The following is a 15,659-nucleotide window of genomic DNA, read 5'->3' on the forward strand; positions in this document are numbered from 1 at the left end:
AAGGGACTAGCTGTGTCAAAACAGAGTCTATCCAGATGGATAGTTGATGCTATAGCGCTAGCTTATACATCTAAGGGCCTGCAATGCCCGTTTGGTGTCAAAGCGCACTCCACGAGAGGCATGGCCTCATCGTGGGCTTGGTCTAGTGGGATTGCCTTACAAGATATCTGTATGGTGGCAGGCTGGGCCTCTCCGTCTACATTTATAAGGTTTTACAACCTAGAGGTTCCCGCTTTGCAGGCTAAGCTGCTCGCGGTTTAATAATTCAGTATTGTCTGCCCGATGCTATCGGCTCAGGATGCTGAAACTGTTAGAGCATCGATCGCTGATCGACCATATATGTCTGTGGGCAGTGTGTAAGTCCCCTAATACTTATCAGTCCAGGCCGAACTCGCCCTGGCTGTGTGGAACACTTGATATATCTGCTCTTGATAGAGCGCTATATTCTACAGGAATGATGCTATTCTAGCCCCTCTTCTAGCCCCTCTTCTAGTCCCTTATGATTATGCACTGTATGAGCCCCGGGCACCTGCCCTTGGGACGTTAGTGTTGAATCACAGCACGCACGGCGTTTTACACTGTGGCTGGTACACGATAGGCTGGTGCAGTTGCCGCAGGGCAGCCAATGGGCACGCGAGCCATCTCGCCCATGTCTGCATGCTCCCGCAACGCATTTTACATTAATACAAAATTAAGGATAATTTTTGGCTTCAATATCTCGTGGAAAAGAGTTTTCCCCTAGCGTAAGCTATTACGCAGTACTCATTCCCTCTCTAGAGAGAACCGAGGTTACGTTAGTAACCGAGTACGTTTTCTTGACTTTAGAGGAACGTGTTTTAAAAGGTATAATGTGCCTCAAACGTTCTTTCAACTTAATTTTGATGTAAAATTCAACATTATAGGAATGTTGATTTCTAACATTCCAAGAACATAAAAATGTCCAGTTTCCTTAATGTTACTAGAATGTTATTTAAAGGTTAATATGATGTTCCTGACACATTCTTTCAATCATATTTCGAAAGAGTAATAAGAACACAATCTACAACTTTCTTCAGACACAGCCTTAGATGAACTGAAGATAAAAGACGTTAACTTTCTGAAGATCTGATTAAACAACTCCACAAACAGCATTACCAGCTTCACTTATTATTAACCAGACTGACTTTATTTCTGTCACACGTCTACAGAAGATCTTATTGAGAATTAACAGAGGTTTAGATGTTGATGTCTTATTGAAAATGGTTCGTTTGAGGTCACCATCATGGAGATCAGTGTTTGCTTTAGTTGGGCTCTTGACCTTTGACTTTCTTGAAGTTGGTACTTTATCAGCAATTGCATTTGTTCTTGTTTCAAAAGGTCTGCAATTCAACAGTTGCTTTCACTGTAGTTTTGCTCACTTTTGGAACTTGAACATGTTTTGAGAAGAAGGTAATGAACTCAATTGATGTGATAAAAATCATTTGTAACTGAAAAAAATTTCTGTAAGATTGCCCAAAACTATTTAAAAGTTAAAAACAACACACTTAGAAATCAGCACTCGTCATACAAAAGTGTTTCAAGTGTTTCCCACACATAGACTATTTCGTGGCGTTGCGTCACAGAATCAACACCGGCCGCCACATATTGCGTTTCGCTATTTAAGAAAATTTACGCTTAAACATGCAGTGTATTCGTTCAGCTGCATTTCCTTTCCCTGCTCTCCCTCCGTCTCTCTCTAGGCGCGTTTCCGCAGACTTGCGCAAAACTTGCGCAAAACTTTTGCAATTTTTTTTCTAAATGTCGACTGAAAACTATTGCGAAATGACGCCGTTTCCATTAACCGATGTTATGCGACTAAAACTTAATTTTTCCCTCTCGCGATAAGTTAAATCATTCCACAAACCATGGCAACGACGTTGGTAGGTTTATGTATATTCCAGCCACTGCACTAGCCATTTTTATTAATCGAAGGAGATGTATGTGTGTTTTCCAAGCATTAATGGTAAGGAACGACCCTTATTTTACTTGTGAGCGGCACATATAAGGTGTTTCTGGGTGTTTCTCCGTCATATCTGCTTCGAGGTCTTGATTGTGGCATTTATTTGAGGTTTAGAATCCATTATTCCTGTAATTCTTTTGTCTTATATGAATTTAATAAAGAACTCTGTCTCGTGTTCTGTCCAAACATACTGCATCGTCTACGTCAGGTGACCTGTAAATGCGCAAAAAATGCGTTTCCATTGCAATTTTGGGAAATATTTCTTTTTTCGAATTGCCTGAAAAACCACCTCATGCGAGTGTAAAAACATTTTTGCGATAAAAGGGAGTTTTTGTGAAATTTACATGTTTGCGTTGTGCGTATTTTCAATTCACAATTTCAATTTGCGCAATATGAAGGGTAATGGAAACGCGGCTTCTGTCACTCACGCGTCTCTCTCTCACGCACACACGCGCACAGCCCCTCCCCTCCATGCACGCCACGTGCGTCTGTCTCCATGAAAACGAGATCATCCCTGGAAGCGTGGCCTATTTGGTCAGGGTTTTTCCCTCATTGAAATTTTTTGAAATTGCAAAAGCAAATAATCCGAAAATTGGAGGAATCGAAACGAGCTGTTGAACAGCGCTACGCTTAAGTGTAATAAAATTAAAACTGCAATACTTTCCAGACGTGGCTGTTATTTAAAGTAGGAACGCGTCTAAATAAAATACAGATTTATGTGAAGGTAAAAATTAAAAATAAGCAGGGAAATCGAAAATAGCCTTATCTTGTGTCAAATAGTAAACTGAACAACAGGAGAACTGAATATTACGTTTATTTATGATACATTTATGAACGCATTTATGAACACATAGTCATGTTTCGTAAATCATTTACTAATCACTTGTAAATGACCGGATTTATGAACGCATAGTCAGGTTTTGTAAATGATTAGTTCATCATTAACTAACCACTGAACGTTATTATAAAGTGTCACCCAGAACGTTAACAAATTCAGTATTTTATATATATACAGTCACATTAATCAATATTCCGCATCTGAAACCAGAGGTGTATAGTCCAGGGGTCAGAAAGTAAAAGTCCTGCCATATGTTTATTCCACCCATAAACTCAGCAGCTGATTTCACTAATTAGTTCTCTCTCCTGCTGAATTAGCAAATCCAGGTGATTGGAACAAAATACTAAGGAGGACTTTTACTTTCTGAACCTGGACTTTACACCTCTGGCCACATGTCAGCCAAGAGCAAAATAAAAAGATTAAAGATTAAAGAAGACATTAAATCTGTGAAGATCTCAGCAGAGGAGGATTAAACAACTCCACAGACAGCATTACCAGCTTCACTTATTACTAACCAGACTGACTTTATTTCTGTCAGACGTCTACAGAAGTTTTTATTGAGAATTGAGAAAGGTTTAACTCAGGGATGGGCAACTTCGGTCCTGGAGGGCCAATGTCCTACAGAGTTAAAAGTTAATGAGATAATTAATGATTGATTGAGTGATGATTGAGCATTATTGAAGACACCTGATGTTAACAAGCAGAATCACCAAAGGAGAAAATCTATTTTTTTTAAGTTGCCATTATGGTGATCAGTGTTTGCTTTAGTTGGGCTCTTGACCCTTAAACTAATAATGAAAAGATGATCAGGTGGTGTTGGTTATATTTTGACATAATCATTATTTGACCTGAATCACAAAACTCATAGAGAGTTAGGTTTACCTTGTTGATTACAGCAGCCTGTGATTCTACAGTATACTATTTTCAGCATTTTCAATATAATCAAAAAGTTTTCTTAAAAGTTGTTCTGAACAGAAGACTTTTATTTGGACACACAGACATCAAGAATCAGCCTGTGATTCTCAACAATGGTGACAATAATAAAGCATGTTGCAGTGCATTCTGGGTGCCACCAATCAAAACTCATTCATGGCTCCCATCATGCATTGCGGTATGAATAAATTATGATCTGAATTGTCTTAGTAATTTCCTTGGTAACACTTTACTTGAAGGGGTGTGCATAAGACTGACATGACACCGTCATAATCATGACATGACACATGTCATTGTCACATCCACCGTCTGTCTTCCTCCTCTGTCTCTGCACTACACTCTCCAGAATCCTCCTTGGCGCACACCTGCACTCACTCTCCTCTCTCCTCTAATTAGTAATCACCGTCACCTGGATTCCATCACCAGCTCACCTTTATATGCAGCACTTAGTCACTCACTCTTTGTCTGGTCTCGTCTATACATCATTACATGACTCACAGACTCCCTCGCACTTACCTGGATCCTAACCTGCTTCGCATCCTCTCCGTTCAGCCTACCTGCCATCCTCTTCAGCCTTCGACCCGCAATCACCTACAAGAGAGAGAGAAAGAAAGACATTACCAACCAGCTAAGCATTCACTGTTATTCTGTGTTGCTGTTACTCACCTTCTATCTGCATCTCCGCTCATTCTGCAAATAAAAGAGTTAATCTTACCATCTTGTCTGCATCCTCTGTGAACCCTGACAGAAGACCAGACCAAACACAAAGTAATATCCAGCTTCAGTGCTCAGGATGTGTTGGAACCTGATCGCGGCGCTGGCTCAGGACAGCCGCGATCTATTTGAGTTCACGTTGGGATTTTGTTCTCTGGCGGTTGACTGTGGTCTGAGTGATCATATTATCATAAACTGTTACCGGATCGGGGCTCAGTACGTTGACCCACGACCGCTCCCTGATCTTTCAGGGCTAGGCTGGAGGGAGGCGATATCTGTCTGCTGGGACAGCTTTATCCCCGACTGTGCGTTTTCTACCAAAACCACTCATCTCGCCAAACCAGTCAAACCCACCGAGCTTACCTCCAGGGATAATGATTTCTCCGATCTCCCTCCTCTCATCGGCCCAACAGATCCAGATCCCGCTCATCCTGCCAGCCCGCCAGAGCCAGAGCCAGAGCCAGTCGCCTGCCCGCCAGAGCCAGAGCCAGTCGCCTGCCCGCCAGAGCCAGAGCCAGTCGCCTGCCCGCCAGAGCCAGAGCCAGTCGCCTGCCCGCCAGAGCCTGTCGCCTGCCCGCCAGAGCCAGTTTCCTGCCCGCCAGAGCCAGAGTCAGTCGTCTGCCTGCCAGAGCCAGAGCCAGTCGCCTGCCCGCTCGAGTCTGTGAGTGTCGTTCTCCCCGAGCCAGAGCCAAAGTTTTCTAAGCCCTTTTCATCGCTGGTCCCGTCCAGCACAAAGCCCTCTTCATCGCTGGTCCCGTCCAGCTTAAAGTCCTCTTCACCGCTGGTCCCGTCCAGCACAGAGCCTTCTTCACCGCTGGTCCCGTCCAGCACTGAGCCCCCTTCACCGCTGGTCCCGTCCAGCACTGAGCCCCCTTCACTGCTGGTTCCGTCCAGCACTGAGCCCTCTTCACCGCTGGTCTCGAACAGCACTGAGCCCTCTTCACCGCTGGTCCTGCCCAGCACTGAGCCCTCTTCACCGCTGGTCCCGCCCAGCACAAAGCCTTCACCGCTGGTCCCGTCCAGCACAGAGCCCTCTTCACCGCTGGTCCCGTCCAGCACAGAGCCTTCTTCACCGCTGGTCCCGTCCAGCACAGAGCCTTCACCGCTGGTCCCGTCCAGCACTGAGCCCTCTTCACCGCTGGTCCTGCCCAGCCCAAAGCCTACACCGCTGGTCCTGTCCAGCTCAACGCCCTCTTCACAGCTGGTCCTGTCCAGCGCAACGCCCTCTTCACAGCTGGTCCTGTCCAGCTCAACGCCCTCTTCACTGCTGGTCCTGTCCAGCTCAACGCCCTCTTCACAGCTGGTCCTGTCCAGCTCAACGCCCTCTTCACAGGTGGTCCTGTCCAGCTCAACGCCCTCTTCACAGCTGGTCCTGTCCAGCTCAACGCCCTCTTCACAGCTGGTCCTGCCCAGCTCAACGCCCTCTTCACAGCTGGTCCTGCCCAGCTCAACGCCCTCTTCACAGCTGGTCCTGCCCAGTTCAGAGCCCTCTTCGCTGCTGGTTCTGCCCAGCGCAGAGCCCTCTTCGCCGCTGGTTCCGCCCAGCTCAGAGCCCTCTTAGCCGCTGGTTCCGCCCAGATCAGAGCCCTCTTCGCCGCTGGTTTCGCCCAGTTCAGAGCCCTCTTCGCCGATGGTCCTGCACAGCTCAGAGCCCTCTTCGCCGATGGTCCCGCACAGCTCAAAGCCCTCTTCGCCGCTGGTCCTATCCAGCTCAGAGCCCTCCTCGCCGCTGGTCCCATCCAGCTCAGAGCCCTCTTCGCTGCTGGTCCCGCACAGCTCAGAGCCCTCTTCGCCGCTGGTCCCGCACAGCTCAGAGCCCTCTTCGCCGATGGTCCCGCACAGCTCTAAGCCCTCTTCGCCACTGGTCCCATCCAGCTCAGAGTCCTCTTTTCCTGCTGGTCCTGTCCAGTCCAGAGCCGCCTTCATCACTGGTCCTGTCCAGCCCTGAGCCGCTTTCGCCCCCTGCCTCTTCCAGTCCAATGTTAAAGCCTGATATTTCCCCAAAGGAAGTTTGGGGGGGGGGGGGGGGGGGGGGGTATAAGTCGTCCCCGCCATGGCCACCCGAAGGGTCCTCACCGCCATGGCCACCCGAAGGGTCTTCTCCGCCATGCCCAGCGTCATGGCCACCACCATGGCCACCCGAAGGGTCCTCACCGCCATGGCCACCCGAAGAGTCCTCTCTGCCATGGCCACCCGAAGGGTCCTCTCCGCCATGGCCAGCCAAAGGGTCTTCTCCGCCATGGCCACCCGAAGGGTCTTCTCCGCCATGGCCATCCGAAGGGTCCTCACCGCCATGGTCCCCTGATCAGCCTGCACCACCATGGTCCCCTGCTCTGCCTGCACCACCATGGTCCCCTGTTCTGTCTGCACCGTCGTGATCACCTCCTCCTGTCTGTCCTGCCACCATCCTGGAGTCCGTACTTCTGAACCTGTTCCACCTTCCCGTCACGGACTCCAGGATGCCCACCCCCCCTCCCGTATGCTGCCTTCTTCGGCGCGGGACGCGCCTTGCGGGAGGGGGGAGTAATGTCACATCCACCGTCTGTCTTCCTCCTCTGTCTCTGCACTACACCCCCCAGAATCCTCCTTGGCGCACACCTGCACTCACTCTCCTCTCTCCTCTAATTAGTAATCACCGTCACCTGGATTCCATCACCAGCTCACCTTTATATGCAGCACTTAGTCACTCACTCTTTGTCTGGTCTCGTCTATACATCATTACATGACTCACAGACTCCCTCGCACTTACCTGGATCCTAACCTGCTTCGCATCCTCTCCGTTCAGCCTACCTGCCATCCTCTTCAGCCTTCGACCCGCAATCACCTACAAGAGAGAGAGAAAGAAAGACATTACCAACCAGCTAAGCATTCACTGTTATTCTGTGTTGCTGTTACTCACCTTCTATCTGCATCTCCGCTCATTCTGCAAATAAAAGAGTTAATCTTACCATCTTGTCTGCATCCTCTGTGAACCCTGACAGTCATGAATATGAAGGAGGTCTTATGCATGTTTATGACAACTGTCATTAAGTGTCATTCGCTCAATTATGACGTTTAATGCAAATATGACATTGTTTGAGATGTCTTTGTTATGGCAACTTGACATTACTAAGACAACACAACCTGTCATAAATATGTCATAAACATGACATAGCAGATTAATTATCAAAGTTAAGATACCACTTAGCTTTATGGGTTAACATTTCATTAAACTGTCATGTGGTTGGTTTTGACATTGACTGTCATGAAGCCATTATAACATTTTAATGACAAATTAAATTTGTACCACTGTAGTTGAGGTCAAGAAAAACATTCATGACACAGTTATAATGGCTTCATGACAGCCAATGTCAAAACCAACCACCTGACAGTTTAATTAAATGTTAACCCATAAAGCTAAGTGGTTTCTTAAGTTTGATAGTTAATCTGCTATGTCATGTTTATGACATATTTATGACAGGTTGTGTTGTCTTAGTAAGGTCAAGCAAATCCAGCTACAATCTTATCACATTTCAACCAATGCTTCGTGGTTTACAGTGCTTGACATCAAACATTTTTTTTGGTCTATTAAAGTCAAACGAGAAGGATGGAAATTAGCATTTACTGTAAATCAAATGCAGTATACATGGGAACGAATGCCACAGGGCCTTCACAACAGCCCAGCCATTTTTCATCGAGCTGTGGCAGATGTGCTCAGTCCCTTACTAGGAACTGGCAAAGTAGTTCACTATGTAGACGACATACTGATAGCCACAGAGGAACCACTTGAGAACCACTTGCAGTTGGTTGATGAAGTGTTACAGATGCTAGGTGACGCAGGCTTTAAAATGAACAAAAATTAATTATGATTTTTTTCCTTCATAGGACAGTCATTGCAATTCCATGGAGGCCAGATGGACAGTATCTGGACCCACCTGCATCAAATTGGGACAACGAGTCACACTCACACACACCCTAGGATGCAGTAGATGGGTATGGATATATAGGCTACTAAGGGGCCATCCACATCATACATTCCAGTCACATACAAAAAAAATTCACATGGCCCCCCGGATTAGCACCGGAACCAAATTGTGTAACAAAAATATGCTGTAAGACAGGTTCTACCTATCTTCCAGACAAAAACATCACAAGATACACACGCACGTCACAATATCACCATAACATTACCGCCTGAATTCACAGATTCAAATATTGGTAACATGCACACACTATATGAAAATAACAACAATGGCATAGATTAAAAATTAAAAAATGTATTCCACTAAGGATCTCGAACCAACCACATATAGGTGCACACATACTACAATGCATAACAATACACATTTTAAGTTTACTAAACTTCTTTTTAATCTAACAAATAAGGTATCTAACAATAATTTAAAAACATTTGTTTGGACTGGCCGAAAAGAAGGAACATACTGTGTGGGAAAATGTGAGGCAAATATAGATAATTATTCTAGCCCTCACAATTGTTCATGGACTTTACATCATTGCTTTAATTTAGCCACCTGCGATTACCAAAAATCCACACAGTGTCCAAAATTGTATACCACCCCAGGTTTCAGCTTTCTTTAAACAAAAAATGCACAACTATACATGTCAGAAATAATCACTACATATTCTTAAAAACATATTTTTCCTTACCAGCAATAGAGATGTAGGTGTTAGCAGGTGTGTCTGGAACCCGATCCTTTGGTTTTGCAGATCTAATAAGTATAGGTTTTTCCCCTGTTTCATTTGGGATAAAGAACAGGAAGATGAAGGAAGAGTCATGAGTTATGTGCTGATCAGATGTTGTACAGTTTTGGTGAGTCTTGAGCAGGGAATCTCACCTTTCTTAGCAGGATTGAGTTCCACAATATCGCTTTGTAGTGGAATCAGCACACCCTCAGACTGAAAGAGACAGAGTAAGTTAACTACCTGTGGTTATCTAGTTTATCTATTCCAAAAAATAGGACAAATATCTATTAATCATTATATTAACAAATGACCAAATCAAATAAAACAGAATTACTGAAAACTGACAGAAATGCCATCAAACGTACCACCACCTTCAGGGTCTTTCTCACTCCATCATCAAACTCAGATAATGAAGCTTTCACCTCAATAACATGATGTCCCAGTGTCATGGGAATAATCACATATGAAACCGCTATGCTGGAGTCTTTGTCAATGTTTACTGTTGTTCTGTATTTGCCTTTCTTACTGGCAGAGCTGCAAACATTTTCTGTCTCCATAAACTCCACACGCACCTGTGAAAACAGGAGAGTGAGACAAAAATCACTTAAATATCTAGAGGAAACGACCTCCAAAATAAATTAGAATCAGAAATGAAATATGTGATGATGGAGGAAATTTCTGTTTCAGCACAGTTCAGTATTCTACACTTTTCTTCAGTTTGAGTCACAAGCAGCTCAAAAAACCTGAAATGCTTTTCAGGATAAATGATTTGACTCATGCAGAAAAGGTTATTACGATGTACATGGTTTTAATGTATAACATACATTCTGAATGCATTTTCAATATTAAATCCGATCTACCCTCTTCAGATGCCTTGGTGTGTAGTTGTGAATAATGGCCTTGATTTCCAGTTGTTCACCGCGCACAGCTGAATAAGGGATCTTGAGGTCAATGAAAAATGGTTTAAAAACTATAATCTCCTCAGGTTCTGCCACACAGATGCCTTTGAGGAGGAACACAGACACACAGAAGGGTTTAAAGCAGCAGCTCCTGGATGATGATGATGATTTTCAGACCATGTATCCTGTGTTTGCAGCTTCACTTTACCAAGTGTTGGTGACAGACTGACAGCCAAGATCTGCCAGGTAGTAATAGAGTCTTTCAGGTAGATCACTTTATCTCTGACTGGTTCTGGACTGGGATATGAGGAAAAATAAAAGAAAAACTGTTGAAGTACTCCTCAAATGGTTGTTTACTATCAGACTCTCTCTCTCACACACACACACACACATACACACACACACACACACACACACACACACACACACACACACACACACACACACGCACATTGTCACCAACAGCTCAAGTTGAATGAGATAATTTGCTACAAGTCACTAGTGGTGTGAACCGGGCTAAACTCACAGCTTTTGTCTAAAAGTCTCCTACTCACCAATTCTCACATAAATCAATCTCTTCCCAAAGCCAACTCTCAGGGAACTGAGTACGTGTCACGATCTCATCAGAGTCTGTATAATATTCATCATCATCATCACCTGTTGTAGCAGATAAAAATGTGACAGAATATACATTTTAGAGCAAAAGGACACATCAAACAAGTCAAGTAAAAATGTATCAGGGACCCTATTGTATTTGTACGGCTTTACAAATTTTTTTTCTGCCCTAAAAGGGTCTGGGCATCAGAGACTGTTAAGTCGTAGGGATCTCAAAATTATTGGAATGTTTCCAAATGGCACACTCAGATCGCTGCACTGTTATGACTGTGCAGTGGCACTGCTTTTTTGAATTAAATTCCTTCCTGTGACAGCATGCCCATCTCAGTGCTTTGTTCCAAACTCGCTCTCGCTACGTCAGAGGGCGAGCCCGCCCATCTTCCATCTCCGGCGCCCCTCGAGCCCCGAAGGAAGAAGCGACGCGAGCAACGACTCCACGAGCGCGGTGATATGAGCGCATGCCTCGCCCACACCAGAATCTGACACTTCACCGGTGCTGTTTGTCAAGAGCGATCAACGCCCCTCTCTCGAACCGGCCGGCCTCGTCTCTTTCGGCGGATCGGTGGGGGAATTTTACAATGCAGTTTCTGTGGTGGTGTCTGAGGGTGAGGATTGGTCGGGCTCCACGGACCCCACCCCTCTCTCTCAGCCTGAACGAGTCGACACCAGAGCTGGGTCTTGACTGGCTACCACCAGAAGAGCCTACTAGAAGCCACCTCGATGAGTGGTTCCTGCCGGGGCGCCTGCAAACCCCTCGCCAGCGTTCCGTTCCGTTTTTTCCAGAAGTTCACGAGGAGCTCACAAGTTCACAGGGCTCACGCCCTTTTCAGAGCGCACGTGCTCTTCTGCCTCTTTGACGCTCTCATCCATTGACGGCTCTGAGGAAAAAGGATATGTGAAGCTCCTGCCACTGGAAGAAATGGTCACCACCCATTTGTGTCCTCCCACTGCTGGCAGTTGGAGAGCAAAGGCTGCGCAACCATCTAAGCCGTGCAGAACGTCCTCAGCACTCACGGACCGTGCATACTCCGCTGCTGGCCAGGCTGCTTCTGCTTTACACATCATGGCTGTTCTTCAGGTGTTTCAGGCTAAACTCCTCTATTCTATGGATGAGTCAGGACCTGACCCAGACGCCTTCAGAGACCTCCGCAGCGCCACAGACCTGGACCTCGAGCTACCAAGACCACTGCTCAGGCCGTCGGCCGCAACATGGCCAGCCTAGTGGTGCTGGAGTGCCGCTTATGGCTTAATCTGACAGAGATCAGGGACGCGGACAGTACCGCCTTCCTCGACTCACCAGTCTCCACTTTAGGTCTCTTCGGCCCTCCTGTTAGGGGGTTTGCGGAACTTTTCACGGAAGCTCAGAAGGCATCCAATGCCATGAAACACTTCCTCCCCAAGTGCTCCAGCTCTGCTTCACGGCGCCCCAAGAGCACGCTGCAGCCAGAGAAACCAGCGCCTCAGGTCCCCCAGCCCCGCCCAGCGGCTGAGACCAATCAGCGCTTCAAACCAGCAAAGCGCTACCCACTCCCCAAACGCCAGGGCCCGCGGCCAAAGCTCGCGCTGGACCATGAGCCTAGGAAGTCATCACCGGACCACCCCTAAAGATCGCTCGAGTGCCTCTCACAGCCCCCTCTTCAGTTCAGGTGGCTGGAGATGTGTTAATTGCAGAACATGGGCCCGTCCTTCGTTACGCAACCCTGCACCCAAACGCTGTTTTAACAGCGACCCACACTGAGCACAAATCGAGCAAATTTCTTCACAAAAACATCTGGCAGGTCGGGCCCCCGAGTCTTGGCGTTCCGCCTCCAGATGCAATCCAACCCCTGGCCTCTTGGGCCCAGGCCTGGCAGGCCATCCCCGAAGTGTCAGGCTGGGTTATGAATATCATAAAGCAGGGTTACTCGCTTCAGTTCGCCCGCAGACCCCTGTGCTTTCGTGCTATAATCTACACTTCGGTAAGGAGCAGTGTGTCTCACGTCCTCCGCACCGAAGTGTTAAGTCTGCTGGCGAAAGGGGCTATCGAGATAGTTCCCACTTCCCAAAGCGAGTCAGGCTTCTACAGACGTTATTTTCTTGTTCCGGAGAAAGACGGTGGCCTGAGACCCATTTTAAGGGATGCAAACACATGTATCGTCAAAAAAGAGAGAGGTTATCAAAGCCCTCGCCCCGCGGCAAATATCCAGATACTTACATAATTGTGATGAATTTAATCCTTTGTAAGTGATCATTTTGCAGTGTAAGATTACAGTTAACACCTTTAAATATTACATAAATGTATTATTATGTATTTTTATTAAACTTAGTGAGTATATAAATCAGCAGCAAAAAGTAATTCTTGAAAAAATCTGCACAGTAATTTTATCAAATCTAAACATGTTAATAAAAACAAATTACTATTAGTATTCTTATAAAATTCAATCAGGCAATCATACATTTCACAATTTTATATTTATATATGAATGTCAAGAATTCAGAAGTGTGTATATTTATATAGCCTACACTACACTACACAGAAATAACATACAATTAAATTATGCTTATTTTAAATGTATTGTGCAGGCTAGGTATACAAAAGTATAGGCTTTTAATAATCTTTCAGTGCGCAAAACCATGATAATATGAAACGCTTCAAAACAGAGCGCACAAAGCGCATGCGCATCGCGGGCGCAGAATGATGTGTTCAAAGCAAAGCAACATGGAGTCACAGGGCCCTATCTTGCACCCAGCGCAATTGACTTTGTACACCGGCGCATGTTTCATTCCTATTTTGCACCCGCACAAAGCGCGCTTTTCCCTCCACAGAAGCACGTCGCTAAACTAGGGAATGAACTTGCGCTCCCTGGGCGGTTCAGCGCAAAAAAGGAGGCGTGTTCCAGGGCAAACAATCCCTGGTGCTATTTTACTGTTCCATAAAACAATTGCGCCACTGGCCAGAAAAAAAACCTAGTCTAAAGTCAGTGGCGTGTTGCGCGTTGTTCATTATGCTATTTTAAGGGCGCATGCTTGACCATAATGTATAGCGTGCACAACGCGCATACACTTTGATTCTCTAATCTACACAGAAGCAGCAGTTTTCATTTTTGCAAATCATATTATTACAAACGATGGATGGATGGATGGATGGATGGATGGATAGATAGATAGATAGACAATTTATTATAAAAGCATACATCTAGCTTACACATTTACCCACATTATTATATACCTGTTTAACCGAAGTTAATTTGGGTGTGTTTCTCCATCCCCAATGTCACTTCTCTCTCTTTTACGGCCATGATGAGAGCGTTGCTCTCCTCGGCTGTGAACCGCTCCTGGCGCGCGCCTGGCAAATCCGCCGTTATAATAGCAATACGCCAAGGAAAAAGCGCGTCTGCTCTTAAAGGGAATGTGAGATGATGCTCTGATTGGTTTATTTCACGTTACGCCCAAACCACACCTATGAATAATGAAGCTACTTCAGACCAACCCATTTAAGATTTGCGCCTGGCGCAAGAGTCATTTATCCCGCCAGGAAAATAGCAACAGCGCCGAGACCCGCCCACAAAGTTACTTGCGCTTTGCGCTTTGACACTTGCGTTTCAGATCGTTAAAATAGGGCCCACAGTGTGCAGCGCTGCGCTACACAAGTGCGCATTTAAAAGTTCACGGCACAAAAGCGAAGAAATGTTGAGCGCACAAATCCTAGTGTATATCTGTACAACAGTTTATTGATCATTTGTTTCTTCACAGTTTTAAATTCCAGTTATTGTGCATTTGATGCCGATTCATAGTCCTTGTGCTGTGTGATCTAACAGGCACACGGTAGCGGGTCGTTTAAAAACAGCAACAAACTCCAACAAAATAAAGTCATTTTATGCAAATCCACAGCCTTTTCTCTACAGATCAAGCATTATAATATGAATATCATATTGTAGAGAGTTTTACCGTGCACCCTGCTGTAACCGGAAGAGGCGCGCGCGCTGTTTGAATACTGAATGAAGAATGATTGACAGCAGCAGAGGAGGGAAAACGAGTTTTCGTAAACTTTAATGATGTAAATAGACTTCTGTCCCTCACATTAAGCTATGAAATAGGCTTCAGATGAATTTGTCACCCAAACTGACGTGAAAAAAGCGGGAGGCGCTGAAAAGCGCGCTGTTTGCATCCCTGCATTTTAGATCTCAGACACCTGAACAAGGCCCTCATGGTACGGCCATTCAGGATGCTCACGACCAGACATATCCTGGTGCAAATTTGCCCAGGAGACTGGTTCTTCTCAGTAGATCTGAAAGATGCTTACTTTCATATCCAAGTGAACCCCCGTCACAGGCCATTCTTGAGATTCGCCTTCGAGGGGCAGACATATCAATACACAGTCCTACCATTCAGACTGTCTCTAGCACCTCGTACATTCACAAAGTGCATGGATGCGGCTCTCTCCCCCTTGAGACAGCGGGGAATGCGAATTCTGAATTACCTCGACGACTGGCTCATACTGGCCCAGTCGGAGGCGGAGTCTCTTACTCACAAAATCTGGCTCCTCGGCCATCTAGATCGCCTTGGGCTCAGAGTGAACTTTTCCAAGAGTATGCTGTCCCCCAGCCAATGGATCACATTCCTGGGAACAGTTCTCGACTCCGTGCATATGAAAGCATGGCCCACACCAGACCGGGCTCTCTCAATCCAGCGTCTCGCTGCTTCAATCAAAGTGGGCTCTCTCACGCCGCTCAGAACGTTTCAAAGGGCTCTGGGCCTTATGGCCTCTGCATCGTCAGTACTCCAACTAGGCCTACTGCGTATGAGCCCCCTTCAGCTGTGGCTAAAACTACAGGTTCCAGCTCATGTGTGGCACTCGGGCCACTGGTACCAGCAGGGTGTGAGTATGGGCCTGGTTTCAAAAAGGAAGGCTATTTCAACAGACGCTTCCAACCTCGGTTGGGGAGCCCTGTACGAGGGCAGGCCTGACTCCGGCCTCTGGTCGAGCTCGGAGAAACGCCTACGCATCAACTGTCTCGAA

At 46.1% G+C, this 15,659-nt stretch overlaps 1 protein-coding gene across 1 annotated transcript in view; it reads right to left on the minus strand.

Moving 5' to 3' along the window:
* Positions 1 to 15,659, minus strand: part of LOC311077815 (complement C3-like) — a 117,070-nt gene that overhangs the window by 88,146 nt on the left and 13,265 nt on the right. The window contains exons 18-23 of the mRNA XM_084106444.1: positions 10,600 to 10,702; positions 10,254 to 10,342; positions 10,007 to 10,149; positions 9,512 to 9,718; positions 9,299 to 9,359; positions 9,111 to 9,194 (exon numbers count right to left, since the gene is read on the minus strand). Of these exons, the coding sequence (XP_083962570.1) occupies positions 9,111 to 9,194; positions 9,299 to 9,359; positions 9,512 to 9,718; positions 10,007 to 10,149; positions 10,254 to 10,342; positions 10,600 to 10,702 (687 nt within the window). The remainder of the gene's footprint in view (positions 1 to 9,110; positions 9,195 to 9,298; positions 9,360 to 9,511; positions 9,719 to 10,006; positions 10,150 to 10,253; positions 10,343 to 10,599; positions 10,703 to 15,659) is intronic.

The sequence above is a fragment of the Abramis brama genome (genome assembly GCF_963993115.1).
Source record: "Abramis brama genome assembly, chromosome: 2".
NCBI classification, from domain to species: Eukaryota; Metazoa; Chordata; class Actinopteri; order Cypriniformes; family Leuciscidae; genus Abramis; species Abramis brama.